Source organism: Corticium candelabrum, chromosome 8, assembly GCF_963422355.1.
Source record: "Corticium candelabrum chromosome 8, ooCorCand1.1, whole genome shotgun sequence".
NCBI classification, from domain to species: domain Eukaryota; kingdom Metazoa; phylum Porifera; class Homoscleromorpha; order Homosclerophorida; family Plakinidae; genus Corticium; species Corticium candelabrum.
In genome coordinates, this window is record NC_085092.1 from 5,227,276 (window position 1) to 5,243,853 (window position 16,578).

The window sequence follows — 16,578 nt, forward strand, 5'->3', positions numbered from 1 at the left end:
CGCTGTCAAATTCCGGGTAAGCTAAATGTACTATAAATACCGCCGCCGGTTCATCCAATTGACGCCACTTCCTGCCTCGTAGCTCTTCTACTGCGCGTAGTCTGTCACTAGCTCCTTGAAGAAATTCTTGTTTCAGTGAAGTCTCAATAGTATCAAAGTTCTTCTCTCCCTCGCTTTCTAAACGTCTGTAGTTTTCGAAGGCGGCTCCTTCTAAACGAGAGGCTAGGGCGAGTGCTTTCTTCTCGTCTTCAAAACTCTTCAATGCAGTCCAAACTTTCACATGGTCCAGAAACGAAAGTAGGTTACCGGACCCATCAAACACGTGTAGAACGTCACGCTGCATCTAACTATAGGCTCCTGTCACCAATATAAGATCAATAATCTTCGCGAGTGACCGCAACTGTGGCGATATATCGAATGACTGTTGTTGTGACACGTAGCCACAGAAGTAATTAGACAGTACGTTGTAATTGTGTCTATAAATAGTTGCCAGTGGACCCTCCCCTTCTTCTTTCGACATGCAGCCTCAAGATGCTCTCTATTCTTGCAGTAATTGCAGGTAGAATGTTTGTAACGGCAATCTTTCTGATTATGACCAGTCTTGTCGCATCGATAATTGCTGAGCTGCACTTTGTTCACGAGCTTTGGTTGCTGACCATAGACAGTTTCTTTGGCCACCTTCGCTGCCTCTTCCATCTCTATAGCCAAATGGATTGCGCGAGCAAAAGTCAGTCCGTCGTCCTTAACCTTAAACATAGCTTTAAGTACAGCTTCATTATTCAATGAACAAATAAAACTTGTTCTCATAGCCTCGTCTAGCGGATCCTTAATCGAAGAAAATTCACAAGTGACAGCGTCCTGGCGTCTACTAGAGGCAAGTTCGTGCACTGTCTCACTTGCTTTTCTATCCATCCCTGTCCAGAACTTGAAGCGCTCTCGTACGACGAAACGTTTAGAGTGGAATTGATCCATCATATGATCATGGATTTCCATAACCGATAACGTGTTGATGTCGGTAAGCGGAGATCGTTGACTTACTAGATTGGCTCTCGCCTTGTAAACTACTGGAGATTGGTTAGTCAGGAATACGTGTGCTGCTCGTTCACCTGGGACAGCGTTTGCTTACACGTACGTGCTAAACCGTGACCAATAGTCCGTCCACAGTTCTGCAGAAGGATCGAATGACGTGAACGCAGGCAGTGCTGTCGAAGGTGGACTAATTGTTTTGTATCCCTTCTCCTGCCGTTCAAACAATGCTAGGAATGCTTGCATCTGTTCCTCATGACGCCGTTGAATGTCCTCCTGTAGCCGTCGCTGCGCCACTAGTTGTTCCCGTAACGCTTCTACCAGTGGCTCCGTTGCCTTACTTCGACACGGTGATAACTATAATTTACCTTCTCGGTGCTAAACTGTCGCTGATTTCTGGCGGATCCTGCCGACTACTCCAATTCTCTGCCTCCCAGACGAGGAATCGAACCCCGGACGTGGCGGTGAGAGCGCCAAATCGAAAGCTATCAGACCCGAAAGAAAAATGCCAGAAGTCAAACCAACCGAGCAATATTCAAAAGAGAACGGAACAGAGTACCTGAATTGCAGCTACCTGCTAAGCTGAATGGAACTCGTACCTTCGATTTTGAAGTGGATACAGGTGCAGGTGACAATTTTTTGGGTAGCAATACATGGAGGGATCTCGGTCAGTCACATTTGACAGAATCGCATCGACAATTTGAATCAGCGAGACAGCACAAATTGCCAGTAAAAGGATGTGTTAAGCTAAACTCTCAGGTGACACAACACAATTTTCCTTCTTCTCAAACGAAAGCACTGGATTTTCAGGTGACTGAACTGACAAATCTTAACTTACTAGGTAGAAATGGGATCCAAGAACTTGGAATTTCGATGGATGCTCTTCTCAACAGAAGTAATTCATCAGCTACCATAAGTGTCAATACAGTGTTTGATGACCTCAAAGCTGACAGAGAACTGCAGAAAGAGTGCAGACAACTTTGTGAAGAATTTCCATACTTATTCAAGCCGGAGTTAGGCACACTAAAAAGCATAGAGCTGGAAATCAAGTTCAAGCCTGAGGCAGAACCTGTTTATCGAAAGCCTAGATCAGTACCTTTGGCATTACAAGAAGACCTTGTTAAAGCTTATGAAGCCGGAATCAGGAAAGGGGTCTGGAGGAAAGCTCAATTCAATGGTTATGAAACTCCGGTGGTACCTATCAGGAAGAACACATCACCAAGTCAAGGAAAGACACGGTTACGCGTCTGTAGATATTATGCCATTACGGTCAACCCACAACTGGAGACGCACAGACACCCACTGCCATCTCCAGAGCAACTTATGCAACGTCTATCCGGTGGATGGTATTTTACTAAAGTCGACCTTGCGGACGCATACAATCAGATTCGTCTAGGACCTGAATCTCAAATAAGGTTAGCGCTTAGTACTCACCGAGATGTACTACTCCAACTACGGCTGCCATTCGGCATTAGTCCCGCGCCCGCTTACTTCCAAGGAATAATGGATCAGTTAACACGTGATCTGACAGGTGTGTCAGTATACTTGGATGACATTTTAGTAAGTGGCTATTCACTTCAGGATCATATCAGAAATATGCGAAGTCTGCTAAAACGTGTCAATGATAATGGACTCAAATGCCGTCTGAAAAAGTGCTCATTCTCCCAGTCATATGTTGAGTACTCGGGAAACTTATTATCACACAGAGGAATTGCAAAGGGACACAGCGGATGGTGTAAAGGACATGCCTGCACCTACTAATGTGCAGAAGTTACGGTCTTTCTTAGGTTCAGTGCAGTTTTACAACATATTCCGGCCGAATTTGTCTACGACTCTGGAACCATTACACCAGCTAATCAAGAAAGGAACTACATGGAGATGGGGCACTAAAGAGCAAGCTGCTTCCGACCGAACTAAGAACACGCTTACCGCGGATACGGTACTGGTAGACGTTAATCTAGATTTATCATTGGGAATATCGTGTGATGCATCAGAAGTCGAAATTGGAGCCGTTCTGTTTCACCGATACACTGACAGTAGTAAGCGTCCAATAGCAAATGTATGAAAAACTCTGACTGCTACTCAGCGTAGCTACGGCCAGATACAGAGAGAGGCACTTTCATTAGTGTTTGCCCTCAAACGGTTTCATCATTTCCTCTACGGACAAAGATTCATACTTGTGACAGATCATAGACCGCTGCTGGCACTATTCGGTCCCTCCAAGAAAATACCGACATTAGCCGCAAATCGTTTAGTAAGATGGGTACTAATGCTAAATCAGTATGATTACAATGTGGAGTATCGAGAGTCTTCACAACACAGGAACGCTGACGCTCTCAGCCGAAACCCAGTCGGGGAGGATTCCAATTTTAACAGGGAGGAGAGTGGTGCGGACATTGACACAGTGTGCACAGTTAGGATGATCAACAGACAAATAAATTCAGTAGATCCCAGAGTAATTACTAAAGAATCGGCTAGAGACCCTGTTCTGTCAACGGTAATACGTTACACCAGGGACGGCTGGCCATAGATCGTGAAAATGGAAAGACTGACAAAAACGAGAAATTTGTGTATGGTGCCAACTTTTTCAGAAAGTTACAGGAATCATTGTCAACCACCAAGGGATGTATTTTCCACGGTTCGACATTAGTAATACCGGAGAGGCTACAATCGCAAGTTTTTGATATTCTACACCAAGGTCATATTGGGATACAACGGATGAAGCAACTAGCACGCACCGCAGTGTACTTGCCTGGAATTGATGCGGCAATTGAAAGGATGACTAGATGCTGCACGGCTTGCGCAGAACGTCAAAACGTTCCAAGTAAAGCACCAGTCCATCCGTGGATGGTACTCGAAAAACCTTGGAGCAGAGTGCACGTAGATCACGCAATCAACTTCATGGGTTCTAATTGGCTAGTACTAGTTGATGCTTACTCTAAGTATCCGTGCATCCATGCGACAACTTCAACATCTTCAAAGTCCATACAGACTTACTGGAACAAGATTTTGCACATTTTGAATAACCGCACTCAATTGTGACTGACAATGCTACTTTCACTTCTGGAGAATTTAGAGAATGGTGCAATACAAGAGGAATCATCCATCTCTCAGGCGCACAGTATCACCCAGAGACAAATGGAGCGGCAGAGCGACTCGTACAGTCCTTCAAAAACTCCTTGAAGAAGTCTAGTTTGCAAGCAAAAGCTGCTCTACAACAATTTATTATGCAGTACAGGAGGACGCCGTTGGCTAGTGGATACAGACCGAGTGAGTTGTTGAATGGAAGAAAGATCAGAGCTTTGATTGATGTTTTAGTCCCTTCGCCAGCCCATGACTTACAAGCACGGCAAAACAGGCAAGTCAATAAAGCAAAACGAGTGGCAAGCGAGAGACCAAAGTATTCAGTTGGAACGCCTCGTTACACGCTTTATTGTGGCCCAAGACGACAGAAAGATCCTCGTTGGATGCCTGCTGTGATCGTTAAAAGACTGGGAGCCAAAAAGGTCAACGTGCGAGTTTTTTCCAAATTCCAACTTGGAAACGATATATTGAGCAACTACGGCCCAGATTTACCTCAGTCGAAGATGAGGAGATATCCGAGCCACCACTCGAGTGTTTTGCAAAAATAGAAGATGTTTTTCAAGCGGAGTCACACTGAGGTAGTGAAAGTTCTGTCGAAACCGATGTGAGCACACGCCATACGACGAGGAACGAAGTTTCTGCGCCAACGAAACGGGAAAATCCTCGACTACCGACCAGAGATGAGTATGGAGCTCATAACCCACGGAGATCAGCGTACACGCGGAAGCCTCCACAGCGGTTGGATCTGTAATTGATTGTTGTTTGATGAAGGACCTTCAATCCTGGCAAGGAGGTGTTGTGGCACGTAGCCACAGAAGTAATTAGACAGTACGTTATAGTTGTGTCTATAAATTTTTGCCAGGAGATCCTCCTCTTTTCTAGAACTTTCACGTTTGTCGCATTTATGTAAATAGTTTATAGTCATCTTTGTAAAGTCATTCAATTAGTGCGATTAACCGGCACCAGTTGTGTATAGCTGCCATTTTGTGTGTGTGTTTTCGTATCATCCGTGTGAATCCGTATGAATCGTGTCTCGCCCGTACATCTACGGCTGTACCCGCGTGCTTCTGACGGATCTTCTTAATAACGAACACAACAGTCGGCCACTTTGTTCCCATTCAAGATTAGGAAAGAGACTACCAGACGTCAGTCAACTCTTGTGAAATAGAAACTCACTAGGGATTAGACAGTGAGAGGTCTCTATGTGACCTGTTTTACACTGAGCATTTGACAAGCAAACAACGCAATCAACTAGAGCCCCTATTATGCAAATACCGGAATATTATTTTTAACTAACCTGAGCGACATCGGCCGAACTTTACGAGTATATCACGGAATAGAAACAAACGACGCCACTCCCGTTTGCCAGCACCACGGCGCTTGGCAGTTCATAGACAGCAAGAGGGGAGAAAAAACCTAAAGAGAATGTTAGAACGCCACATAATTCAACCTTCTAACAGCGCGTGGGCTGCACAGGTAGTTCTCGTAAGCAAACGGAATGGATCTACCCGATTTTGCATCGATTACCGTTGACTGAATGCGGTAACACAGAAGGACGTGTACCCACTCCAGCGCATTGACGACAGTCTAGATGCACTCGCGGGCTCACGATACCTTTCTACTTGGGATTTAGTTAGTGGGTACTGGCAGAACGAAGTAGATCTCGCTGACCGACACAAAACGGCATTCACCACGACACAAAATTTATTTGAATTTAAAGTCATGCCTTTCGGGCTGTGTAACGGCCTCGCGACCTTTCAGAGATTGATGGAGTTAACGTTGGCTGGCTTACATCGGTCAGTTTGCCTTATATACCTTGACGATATCGTTGTGTTTAGCCACACTTTTGAAGAACACTTAAAACGACCGAGAGAAGTGTTCCAATGGTTTTTGGAGGCCGGGCTAAAACTCAAGCTTTCCAAGTACCATATAACACAACCCAGTCTTTCGTATTTAGGTCACGTCAGTCAAGATGGAATCGGACCAGATCCGACAAAACTTGGCCAGTCCCAGTTTGTTTGGAACAGTTGCGTAGATTTATGGGGTTGGCAACCTACTATCGGAAGTTTATCAAAGGGTTTTCTCAGCTGTGCGCGCCACTACAGCGCTTGACAGAAAAGAATGTCAAATTTTCATGGGACAAGACCTGTGACGATGCCTTTAGAACGCTCAAGCGAAAGCTCACGTTAAATTTGACCGACCCTTTATTCTGGATACAGACGCCAGTGAATCCACCATTGGCAGCGTCTTGTCGCAAGAGGGCGCGGATGACGAACACGTTATTGCGTTCGGAAGTCGCACATTGACTAAAGCCAAGAAACGGCATTCCGTGACGCGTAAAGAGTTGCTCGCTTTAGCTTATTTCTTAAAGCACATTTGCCACTATCTGTATGGACGCCGGGTGGTAGTGCGAATCACCAGGCTTTCCAATGGCTTCGCTTATTTACGAAGCCCGAAGTACAAGTTGCGAGATGGCTAGAGCTCCTGGAAGACTATGATATAGAAGTCCACCACAGACCGAGAAAACAGCACAGCAACGCAGATGCGCTATTTCCCATTCCGTCAGCGTCAGCCTTTGCCATGGTGACTAGCACCACTGTTGGTGCCGTTGTAGACGAGAGTGCGAACACAACAGATTTTCGGAAAAGTCGGATGGACCGGAACTATAGAAAACAACTACAGGAGAGCCAAGAGACATATGCCAGAACTAAACTGGTACTAGAATGGGTTGCCTTGGGAAAGCGTCCGAAGTTGAAAGACATAGTTGAGCTAACCCCAAACATTCGCATCATTTGGGAGCAATGGGACCGGCTAACTGTGCGAGATGGAATTTTGTATCGACAATGAGAGCTCCACGATGGTGACGTACGTCTACAAGTATAGTGGTGCCGCAAAGCATAAAGAATGAAATCCTTCATTTGTGTCACGACGCTCCTACGGCGGGCCACTTAGGGCAAAGGAAAACTTTACAACGAGTGCGTCAGCGGTTCTACTGGCCAGGCTTACGTCGTGACGTAGAAGAATGGTGCCGTTGTTGCATCCAGTGCGTTCAACGAAAATCACCGGGTACCACACCAAGGGCCCCGCTCTGTACGAGCCATTGCGGATACCCTATGGAACGGGTGGCACTCGATATCATAAAACCGCTACAACGACAGCACGAGAAAACCGGGATATTTTGGTTATTGACGATTACTTTCCCAAGTGGATAGAAGCATTTGCAATCACTAATCAAGAAGCAAGCATCGTGGCCAAAACAGTGTTTCAGAAATTCATATGCAGATTTAGCGCCGACTTATATACACACTGACCAAGGTAAGAATTTTGAGTCTGCGTCGTTTCAAAGAACTGTGGGATAAAGAAGACCCGGACTACCGCATACCACCCGCAGTCGGTCGGTTTTATCGAGCGGTTCGACCGCACCCTACAAGCCACGTTGAGTACCTACGTCAACAACGACCAGGCGGATTGAGACCTTCACTTACAACATATAATGCTCGCATACAGATCGACTGTCCAAGAAACCACAGAATACACACCTCGCTTTTTGCTCACCAGCAGGGAGGTTACACTCCCCGTCGACATCATGTTTGGATGTCTTCCTGACAATCCGCGCCCCTGCTACGAGTATGTCTCACAGCTACGAACGAAACTGCAGGCAGCATACGAGACAGTAAGACAGACGACGGCATCCCAGCAACGTAGACAGAAGAGTCACTATGACATACGGGTGCATGGGTCCCGTACAGAGTTGGAGACGAAGTGTGGTTACACGTGCCACATGTTAAGCGGGGACAAACGTCCAAGCTACATAAGCCGTGGCAAGGACCATACACGGTAGTCAAGGTTTTGTCTGATGTGACATATAGCATCCAGTCGGTAAGCGGAAGAAATCGGCAGGTCGTTCATTTTGACCGTCTAACGCAAGCCACGAAAGACACAAACAACCCACCAACAGAGTTGTCGCCCAGCGAGAAATCGGAGTGTGACACCGCGGATGACCGACAGACGGCTAGAACGCCCACAGACGATATTATTGACAAGGAACGTATAGTACCGATGCAACTGTACGCTGACGACCCTGGGGATAGGTGGCCGTCTAACGAGAAAAGAAGGAAAAGATCAACGTCAACACCATCGACCCCAAACAGACCACCAGAGATGGTTCCTCCTCTGACACACTCTTGGGAATCAGCGAAGGAGACTACGGAGACACCGAGTACCAGCAGACGGACGTCGAGTGACACCAACATTCTTGCCGCAACACCTCACGGACCGCCGACACCGAACACTGACTGCAGACCTTTAACGAAGTCAACAAAGGAACAGGCAGAGGTTCCTCGAAAACGCCGTCTACCATTCTGGGCAAAAGACTATGACCTAAATTGTATAAGTAAACTCGAGACGAGTTACTACTTAGAGGGAGGCAGTGTAGCAAAATGATAATGTACTAATTAGTTAGTAATGTAGAGATACGCGTGCGTAGCGAGTAGAGTTGTTAGAGTGTTCAGACAACCTCGTGGTTGTACCATACATATATACTGTATTATACCGTTACATTTGTGTAGATATTTTTTGTGTGCTTGTCTGTTTGTTTGTCTATCAGTCTGTCAGGCAGTCTGCCTGCATGTTCATGTGTCAGTTTCAAATTTTTGTAAAACATTTTCACAACTTTTGAGTTCATAATTGATGCCCATCAATCAGAGACCTTAATTTGTGAACGTTGCACAAGATCCCAAAGATCAATTATTACTCGGGTAATCTGCACATTGTACGTAACTTCATACTTTCAATTCGACTGCGTATGTCCAACAGCCCGCGGCATATGCCACTCCCAAGCTGCTCGACAAGAAAACGCTGACACTGAACGACATCGACGTGCTCGAATATCACGAAGCATTTCCAGTGAGCACTCACACATGTACACATATCTCTCACATGTGTCACACACTCACACTTTCACACAACATATTTGTTTAGGGCCAGCTCTCAGATAACATAAAGGCCATGGACTCCGACTGGTTTTGTCAGACTCACATGTCTAGAAATAAGGTTGATATCAACTAATTTATTTTATATGAAATTACTATAATTAATGTTTATTTAAATTAATTAATATATTTTGTAATTATTTTATATTATTAATTTGTTGTCTTTATTGGGGTTTAGCTTGGGTTGTTGCCTGTTGAAAAGATGAATCTCTGGGGCGGGTCTCTGTCTATTGGACATCCGTTCGGAGCCACCGGCGTTCGTCTGGTGACAACAGCAGCTCATCGACTACGAAAAGAAGACGGCAAGTTAGCACTCGTCGCTGCTTGTGCTGCCGGAGGACACGTAAGCATCTAAGAGATTTCACAGAGAGTCACGACTTCATTTTGTATGATGACTTACTTGCAGGGACACGCCATGTTGGTTGAACGTTATTGATGATGAACTTTAGAGTCTAACTTTTTGTGCACTTTATGTTTGATATTGTTTTTAAGTATGTTTGGTTTGTGCTATATTACGGATGTTTGTCTCACTGGTGGCCTCTGTTGATTGTAAATTCTGGTTGTAAACATATTCGAATCAGTGATTTACACAGACACATGCAGTCATATCATATACACACCATTCAAACAATCAATTGTATTTCATCAAAAAATGCAACAGAAACATTTACAACATTTTCTTTTAATAAATATAAATGTCCAATATACCATAGTGATATCAACAATACTACTGCAGTAGTGTTCACTTCCATCATTGCCTCCTGTTGCTACTCGCCTACCTTTTTCTCTCTAGATAATGACAGAAAAGTTTGTCAAAGTCAAGCCACTCGTTCACGTTCACATAAAATCTCACCTTTCTTCAAATCGTCTTCGACTTGTTTGCCAATTGGTGTGGGTATGCAATAACATGCCCTCAACAAGTCCTCTGCTGTTTTCACTTTTCCATCTTTCACCCTTTTTGCCTCGATGACAGCTAATAACTTGCCAGTGGAAGTAGGTATTACATGAGTTTTATCTATGATCTCATTGCCATTTAGTCCCAAATTGAGTCCAATCTCGTACCACTGGTTACAGCCGTATTTAACAACAGCATCTCTCACTGTATCAAAATCAAGCGAGTGTCCTGTACACAAACACATTACATTAATTGTATAACCACACATCGAGTCAACATCATATAAGTAAGAGATATTTGTATACACAATTACTTCTTAGCTAAACAAACAATGACACAAACGAGATCTCACACAACAGCAAAACTACTCACTTGTCTGTGGCTCGTCTTGTTGTCTTGCATCACGTCCAATTGCACCATCTGTAACATCACATCAGCAATATAATAATCAATGATCACAAATATTCACACTTACGTGTACCAGAGACTTTCCCTGCGTCATTAAACCATAGATCCAAGGTAGGAAACTGCTTTCGTGGCACACGCTCATTCTTCCGGTTTACCAAACTTCTTCGCTGTGGATATTCATCAATGCACACCAGACAATCGTCATCTATTAAATCAGCTACTTCGGCTTCGGTTGGTGGAGGCTTAACACAAACAGTAAATTTGATGCCATCCAATCCTCTTTTCTTGACCTCATTTAGTTGACGAATAAGAAACTGACGAGTAATGCTACATTGTTGTTTCAGCTCAGTCATACAAACTTCATCATCTGGAAAGTAGACAGTAGCAATAATGTAACGCAGTTTATGATAAACCAGTTCCAGATCGAGCTCAAGATCATCATTCACATGGAAGACAGCATATCTTCTTTTCAGCACGGGACAAGGATGGGCATATTCACTGGCACAACGAGACACCAGGCGAAAGTAGATCACCTCGGGAGTCGCATCAAATCCCTCGGGACGAAAGATGAGAGATGGAGGAAACCGAGTAGAACCGACATTCTGTTGCCATACCATCTGCCTCTCATATATTTGTGCCAACAAGCAGGGAATGAAAAATGACTGCCCAACTGCCAAGACAGACTTCGGCATCTCGGGTGACGTATTCATGAGACAGATGATGTCGAATAGGTGCATCACTTGAAGGATGGCCACAAACTGATTCTCGTTGACTCCTTCGTTCTCTAGCAAATACTGAGCCAAACGCCAAGACATCAATCCTTCGTTCTCCACTTTGTTGATATCCTCCCACAAATATGGAGGAATGTTTTTCTTATCAAAGATGGTCACAAACACAGTGAGGACATTGACCAGCCACTGTAGATCAGTGAAAACCTTTCTTTCTAACTCACTTACATTTGAATAGAATGCAATCGTGCTCAAACTTGACAAATATTTCAGTGCCGATCGACATTCTCCAACTGTTACAATATCACAGAATTTTCGAGCCAACTCGCACACTTCATCGATGTCGAGTATTTTACCTTCGTTGCCTGCCAGTTGAGACACTCTGCCCAACAATTTATCCAGAACTGCCCACGGCAAAGGAATAGCCTGTCGTTGACTCCACAGTGACCGTACCATTGCTACAAATATCTCCTTCACCTTCATCACCACCGGATCACGATTCTTGGTGCCCGATCGTGTGTTGTCAACACGAAAAGTCAGTTTATTCGGATTTTTCTCTGCCAACACCATGTGCTCACCAAACTTGTTCTTCTGCACCACATCTTGCAGTATTTCTTCTTGTTCCTCTAAAAATTTTGGATCCATGTTCTTTGTTTCGTCTTCTCGAGTGGACACTGCAAATGTGACTGGTGCTCGCTTGACATAGTCCTGACCGAGAAAAGGACCCTCACTCACTGATGGATGAGCCATCTTGATGCAATTCATGTGGTAAGCCAACAGCTCACGTCTCGTCTTAGGACCAAACCGTTCCATCACCAACTGTTCGCTTCCTTGTTTTGGTCGAAACAAACATTGAGGTATGGGATCTGCAAGACTCTTTGTTCCGTCCATCACTATCATGTAAGCGGTTGCACTGTAGTCACTGCTGTCTGCCATCAGTGCTGCGTGCGTCATCAGAAACCGCTCTTGACCGCCGCGATCACACAATGTGATCAACATCATCATTTTACTTTTCTCTAATTCAGCCTTGTCACGACGCAGTAGATCTGCAAATGCTGCTTGCACCTCGGTTAGTTCTGTGGAGAACAGAAAATCGTGTAGCGACTTTTTCAATACTGTGATGCTGCCTTCTCGTCCAGTTGTCTGTCTCTCTGTTGTTAAAGCTACAGTGTTGCTACTACTCGCCGGATGTTGTTCGCCTGGTTGACTTGTCTGCTCAATCACAGAATCTCCCTCGTCGTCTTGTGTTACTTCTTCTCTAGTGTCTGCTGCCCCTTTTCGAAGCTTTTCAACATACTCATGATAGCCTCTGACCAAAACTTGATCAATGATCTGTTCTTTGTCTTCTGGTTTCAGTTCCTTCCAGTCCGTGTTTGAACCGCCTCCAATTCTCATCACTTTCACGTGTGCTCCTCTCGTGCTTTCTCTCTTATCAATAAATGGCTCGTCCAAATAAGAATCTCCAAGAGAAGACTTGCCTGAATCTTCTTCACCAAACATATCGATGTTTCCTCGTAGTATTGGTAACTCACCCCTTTTCAAAGCATTTTCGTAATCAGATTTCACAGATGGACCCAGACGATCAATAGCACCTACGAAAAAGTGATGACAACAGTTAATTACAATAGTAAATGCACAACAGCCATAACATGCACACATGCATCAATTAGATTCCAATAGATAACTAAAAGCCAAGTAGTATCACTAAAATATGCAACTAAACAGTTGAATGTGATTTGAAAAAATGCAAACAAAACATTGAAACAGTATGCCAGCATTCCATAACTACCTGGAAATTCCGAAACAGCGTCCAGGGCAGCAATATGGAATATGGGATTTTTATGGAAGACTATCTGTTCTCAACTAAGCGTCCGGGTGGTTCATAAGAAACTCTGAATATTGGCAGATTGACTTGAGTACCACAGAGTAGGCAAGTGTGTGGCGCATCTTGCAACGTCATGCATATATACTTAGTCTTTATAAAGTTAAAGGAGCACTGCCCAGATTTATGCACATGCTTGCTGCCACGCCCAAGCCTTGCACTTGTTGGGTTACATCATTCTGTTTGCGCAGTTTAGATTAGCTAACATGCTTTCCTAGCTTCACTTGAATGATGAATCAAGTTTAGTTTTTGTATAGACAGACTAGGACAGCAACCAGGTGATTAGGTCTAAATGACGCTGACTAGGTACGGCAGCACGACAGTCAAGGTGACTACATCTGATCATGTCTATACATGTACTTTTAGAACACTGGTGAATAGATTGAGGCTAAAATGATTACCTAGAAATGTGATTCAGCATGAAATCGATCACCAAGCTGTAAGTCTACATTTGCATCTGTCTTGTCATGTCAATCAGCCTTCTGAGAGTATCTTCACTTATTAGATGCACTTCTCGTTTTTAATGGCACGTAATGTTGTCCAGATACTTTTCTTGCACCGTCATGGCTTCGCCATATCTTGCAAGGTTTCCTATAACTTACTTACTCAAACATCTAGGTCATGTGACTTGGCACAAAACACTCGGTATCAGGGCAAACGAGACTCATTATAGCCTACCTAATATACACTTCGCATATTCTTGCTTTACAGCTACCTAACCTAAACTCTTACTACAACTTTCTATATTTACTAAACTTGAAAAACAACCTATTTTCAAATGAGTGCGACATTCTGGAGTTCGAGGGCAATCAGGACAGTGCTTCTTTACGTGTGCGACCAGACCTTACGGCCCTCCTAAGCTTCTTGTCAGATATTTAGAGGTTCCTTTGTTAATCGGATTTTCCACAGTGTAAGACCGCTGTCTGGTTGGCATACCTGTATGTGCACTATATTATGGTAACGCATGTTACTAATATAGCCTCAGAATATTGACCAACTTTGGGCGCCGACGTTGAACTGCACACCACAATCTTGATTCTCATCAGCGGCCCATGGGCTGTAAATAAGTACAATTTTCAACAAATTGCCCAGTGGGCGGTCTTTAGGCTGGCCACTGTATTGGAAATTCCCGGTACCCAGTTCCTGCAAGTGATATCATGAGATGAGGATTAACTCCTGATACTCCCTCGTAACTGCTCAACCATATCAAACTTTACTCACTGACCGAAACAGCATTAACTCAAATTATAATGTCACAATAGACGCAAACTACAGTATAAGATGAAATATTGGCAGCAAAGTTATGTTGGCAGATTTTTCAGCAACCGCCAATATAAAATCCGCCATTAATTTGGCCACCAGGATATGTTGACGTCATCGCCCACGTGGACCAGGCACCATATCGAGTGGTACGTCACACCGATGAGTCCTTGCTTGCCGTCTGTTGTGCATATGAATGAGGTCATGAGGCTATGGATGAAGCTGAACTGTCACGTTCACGCGGGTCACGTTCTTTGCACTGACACAGCAGTTTTTCATCACTATGCAGTAGTTGGAGACCAGTAAGTTAGGGAAATGTGAGCCACAAACACAGCTGTCAATCACAAACTCCTCCATGAACACTTATCATAAGACGTACATCAGTTATCAAACAACAATGTCAACTGCCAAAATAAAATCTGCCAATATGCTTTGTCCGTCAATTTCTTAGCAAACCGCCAATATAAATTCCCGCCAGTGTTTCATCTTATACGGTATTATAAACAATGATCATATGCAGTATGACTTTCTGTACAAAGAAAAGCCAATACAACATTCAGATATTAATTTAGGTATCACATAAATAAATCAATAAAAACTAAACAAATTTCTGCTGGTCAGTTGAATGGCTCTGTTGTGAGTTGCAAATATGATAAAAATAAATACTGACAATCTACTACAAGAAAATTAGATGAGATGAACTTGTGTGATAATGAAAATAATCATCTCTTCTAACATGCTCTTACTTCAAGGGATAGGAAAAATCATTATACATGACAAAAGGTTTTTACATATACAGTATTGTCTATTGTGTGACATCGTCATAATGCACACAATTGTCTCACTTACTGGGAAGTTGAACATCAATGTTTGCACTTTCTTCAACATCTGGTGATGGATTTACAGCAGAAACAGCACTCTAACATCACACATAAACAAGTTATAGTTAATACACGAAATTTACACTAAACGACAATCAGATCACACTTTATCGATACATTCCTTCAGATGGGAAAGGATTGCAGAACGAGTTTCTTTGCAACTGCCCCGATCTGACCGCAACATTTCTTCTCCTACTTGAATTGCAGTTTGGCCAGCCTGTCCAATAAAAAAGCACAGTGTTGGTTATTGGTGCAAGAAACATCAACACCTCATACCTTACTAGTATGTATATATACATACATGTTCATTAAACAACATAAATTATTTACAAATTTAATGCTAATACACAGTTACTGTAATCCAGTATTCTTTATCTGTTGTTCACGCAGTAACAAAACAAACTAGTTGTATTACTAATCACATATTCACTAAATCAATGCTCACCACTGTTTCACTCATCATTTCCAACCACCACATATCCAAATCCTATGCAGTCATGTGACTGACCCATAAAAATAATTTAATTACTCTAAATGTAGATCAACATTATGATCAGCACTTCAATGTTTCATACAACAAAGAAATTGTCCACAAGGTCAATGTCATCTGTTTACAAGCTTCCCCTACAGTTAAGCAAACTGCCATCTGTTCTCTCAAAGCACACACCTTCAAACAAGTGTACAGCAACTTAATCCTCCATTCACACTCTACACACTAACACTAATTGATTTCTTTCTGTTTCCCCTTTCTCAGCACATTCTGGTTGCAAATATAGTCATGAATAGTTTGCCTGCTAAACAGTTGAAAGCAATGAAAATGATTTGATTGCAAATTCATTATTTGATATATCTGTTGGCTTTAAAATGCACTACACTATGCAAGTGCAAAACGTAATTCATTAAAATCATCACAACTCAACTGTTCATGTCTGTTGCTTTAGCAGTTGAGATAAAATGTCACACGACATTCATATATTATCATCATAGTCTTCATTTCTTGTTCTCATCACTGACCCACAAACATTTAACCAAATAATACCAGGGTTCAACACAGAGCCGGCCGAGCCAGCAAACTGCCGGCTGGCACTGTTCTTTGCTGGCTGGAAGGGCACAAAAGTGAAAATGCGGCTGGAATTTAAGACAGTGAGGTTTGAGTCTGATACGATCCGTCGATTCCAATCAGATGGACAATATCTATAAATGTCAGCATAAGACAGAGTAACCTGGCTCTTATCGTTCACAGTTTAACACCCCAGAGCTTCCATCTATCTCCTCCCCCAGGAATGGGTTAAGTAAAAACGAGCTTTCTCAAATATTTACCAATTATTAATTATCAGTCAGCTCCACATGGAGATCAGTCAGTGAGATGACTTTCTATCCTTAGCTGTTTATTGGTTAATACTGTCCTTTACTCAGTCAGGTG

General features: G+C 43.3%; 3 protein-coding genes across 3 annotated transcripts; 2 read left to right on the top strand and 1 right to left on the bottom strand.

The window, feature by feature from the left end:
* The first annotated feature begins 1,262 nt into the window (after window positions 1-1,262).
* Window positions 1,263-3,091, top strand: LOC134182915 (uncharacterized protein K02A2.6-like). The gene is made up of 3 exons (XM_062650356.1): window positions 1,263-1,376; window positions 1,597-2,761; window positions 2,814-3,091. Exons 1-3 carry the CDS (start codon window positions 1,263-1,265, stop codon window positions 3,089-3,091), a joined length of 1,557 nt encoding a protein of 518 aa, XP_062506340.1.
* A 2,741-nt stretch (window positions 3,092-5,832) lies between these two features.
* LOC134182916 (uncharacterized) lies at window positions 5,833-6,957 on the top strand. The gene is made up of 4 exons (XM_062650358.1): window positions 5,833-5,906; window positions 5,949-6,141; window positions 6,275-6,404; window positions 6,482-6,957. Exons 1-4 carry the CDS (start codon window positions 5,833-5,835, stop codon window positions 6,955-6,957), a joined length of 873 nt encoding a protein of 290 aa, XP_062506342.1.
* Window positions 6,958-9,722: 2,765 nt separating this feature from the next.
* On the bottom strand, window positions 9,723-15,633 carry LOC134182917 (uncharacterized). Its single transcript, XM_062650359.1, has 7 exons — window positions 15,601-15,633; window positions 15,262-15,372; window positions 15,124-15,193; window positions 10,472-12,724; window positions 10,369-10,416; window positions 9,955-10,224; window positions 9,723-9,890 (listed from the first exon to the last, which is right to left on the bottom strand). The coding sequence occupies exons 1-7, from the start codon at window positions 15,631-15,633 to the stop codon at window positions 9,877-9,879; spliced, it is 2,799 nt and encodes a 932-aa protein (XP_062506343.1). The 3' UTR covers window positions 9,723-9,876.
* Between the last annotated feature and the right edge of the window lie 945 nt (window positions 15,634-16,578).

Coding starts and splice junctions, on each gene's coding strand:
- LOC134182915 (XM_062650356.1), top strand. CDS start 1,263: ATGCTTGCATCTGTTCCTCATGACGCCGTTGAATGTCCTCCTGTAGCC. Junction 1,377..1,596: donor CGTTGCCTTACTTCGACACG/GTGATAACTATA, acceptor CCTGAATTGCAG/CTACCTGCTAAGCTGAATGG. Junction 2,762..2,813: donor AAAGGGACACAGCGGATGGT/GTAAAGGACATG, acceptor GGTCTTTCTTAG/GTTCAGTGCAGTTTTACAAC.
- LOC134182916 (XM_062650358.1), top strand. CDS start 5,833: ATGCCTTTCGGGCTGTGTAACGGCCTCGCGACCTTTCAGAGATTGATG. Junction 5,907..5,948: donor ACGTTGGCTGGCTTACATCG/GTCAGTTTGCCT, acceptor CGTTGTGTTTAG/CCACACTTTTGAAGAACACT. Junction 6,142..6,274: donor AGTTTGTTTGGAACAGTTGC/GTAGATTTATGG, acceptor CGATGCCTTTAG/AACGCTCAAGCGAAAGCTCA.
- LOC134182917 (XM_062650359.1), bottom strand. CDS start 15,633: ATGTGGTGGTTGGAAATGATGAGTGAAACAGTG. Junction 15,194..15,261: donor TGAAGGAATGTATCGATAAA/GTGTGATCTGAT, acceptor GTGTGATGTTAG/AGTGCTGTTTCTGCTGTAAA. Junction 10,417..10,471: donor AGGGAAAGTCTCTGGTACAC/GTAAGTGTGAAT, acceptor GTGATGTTACAG/ATGGTGCAATTGGACGTGAT.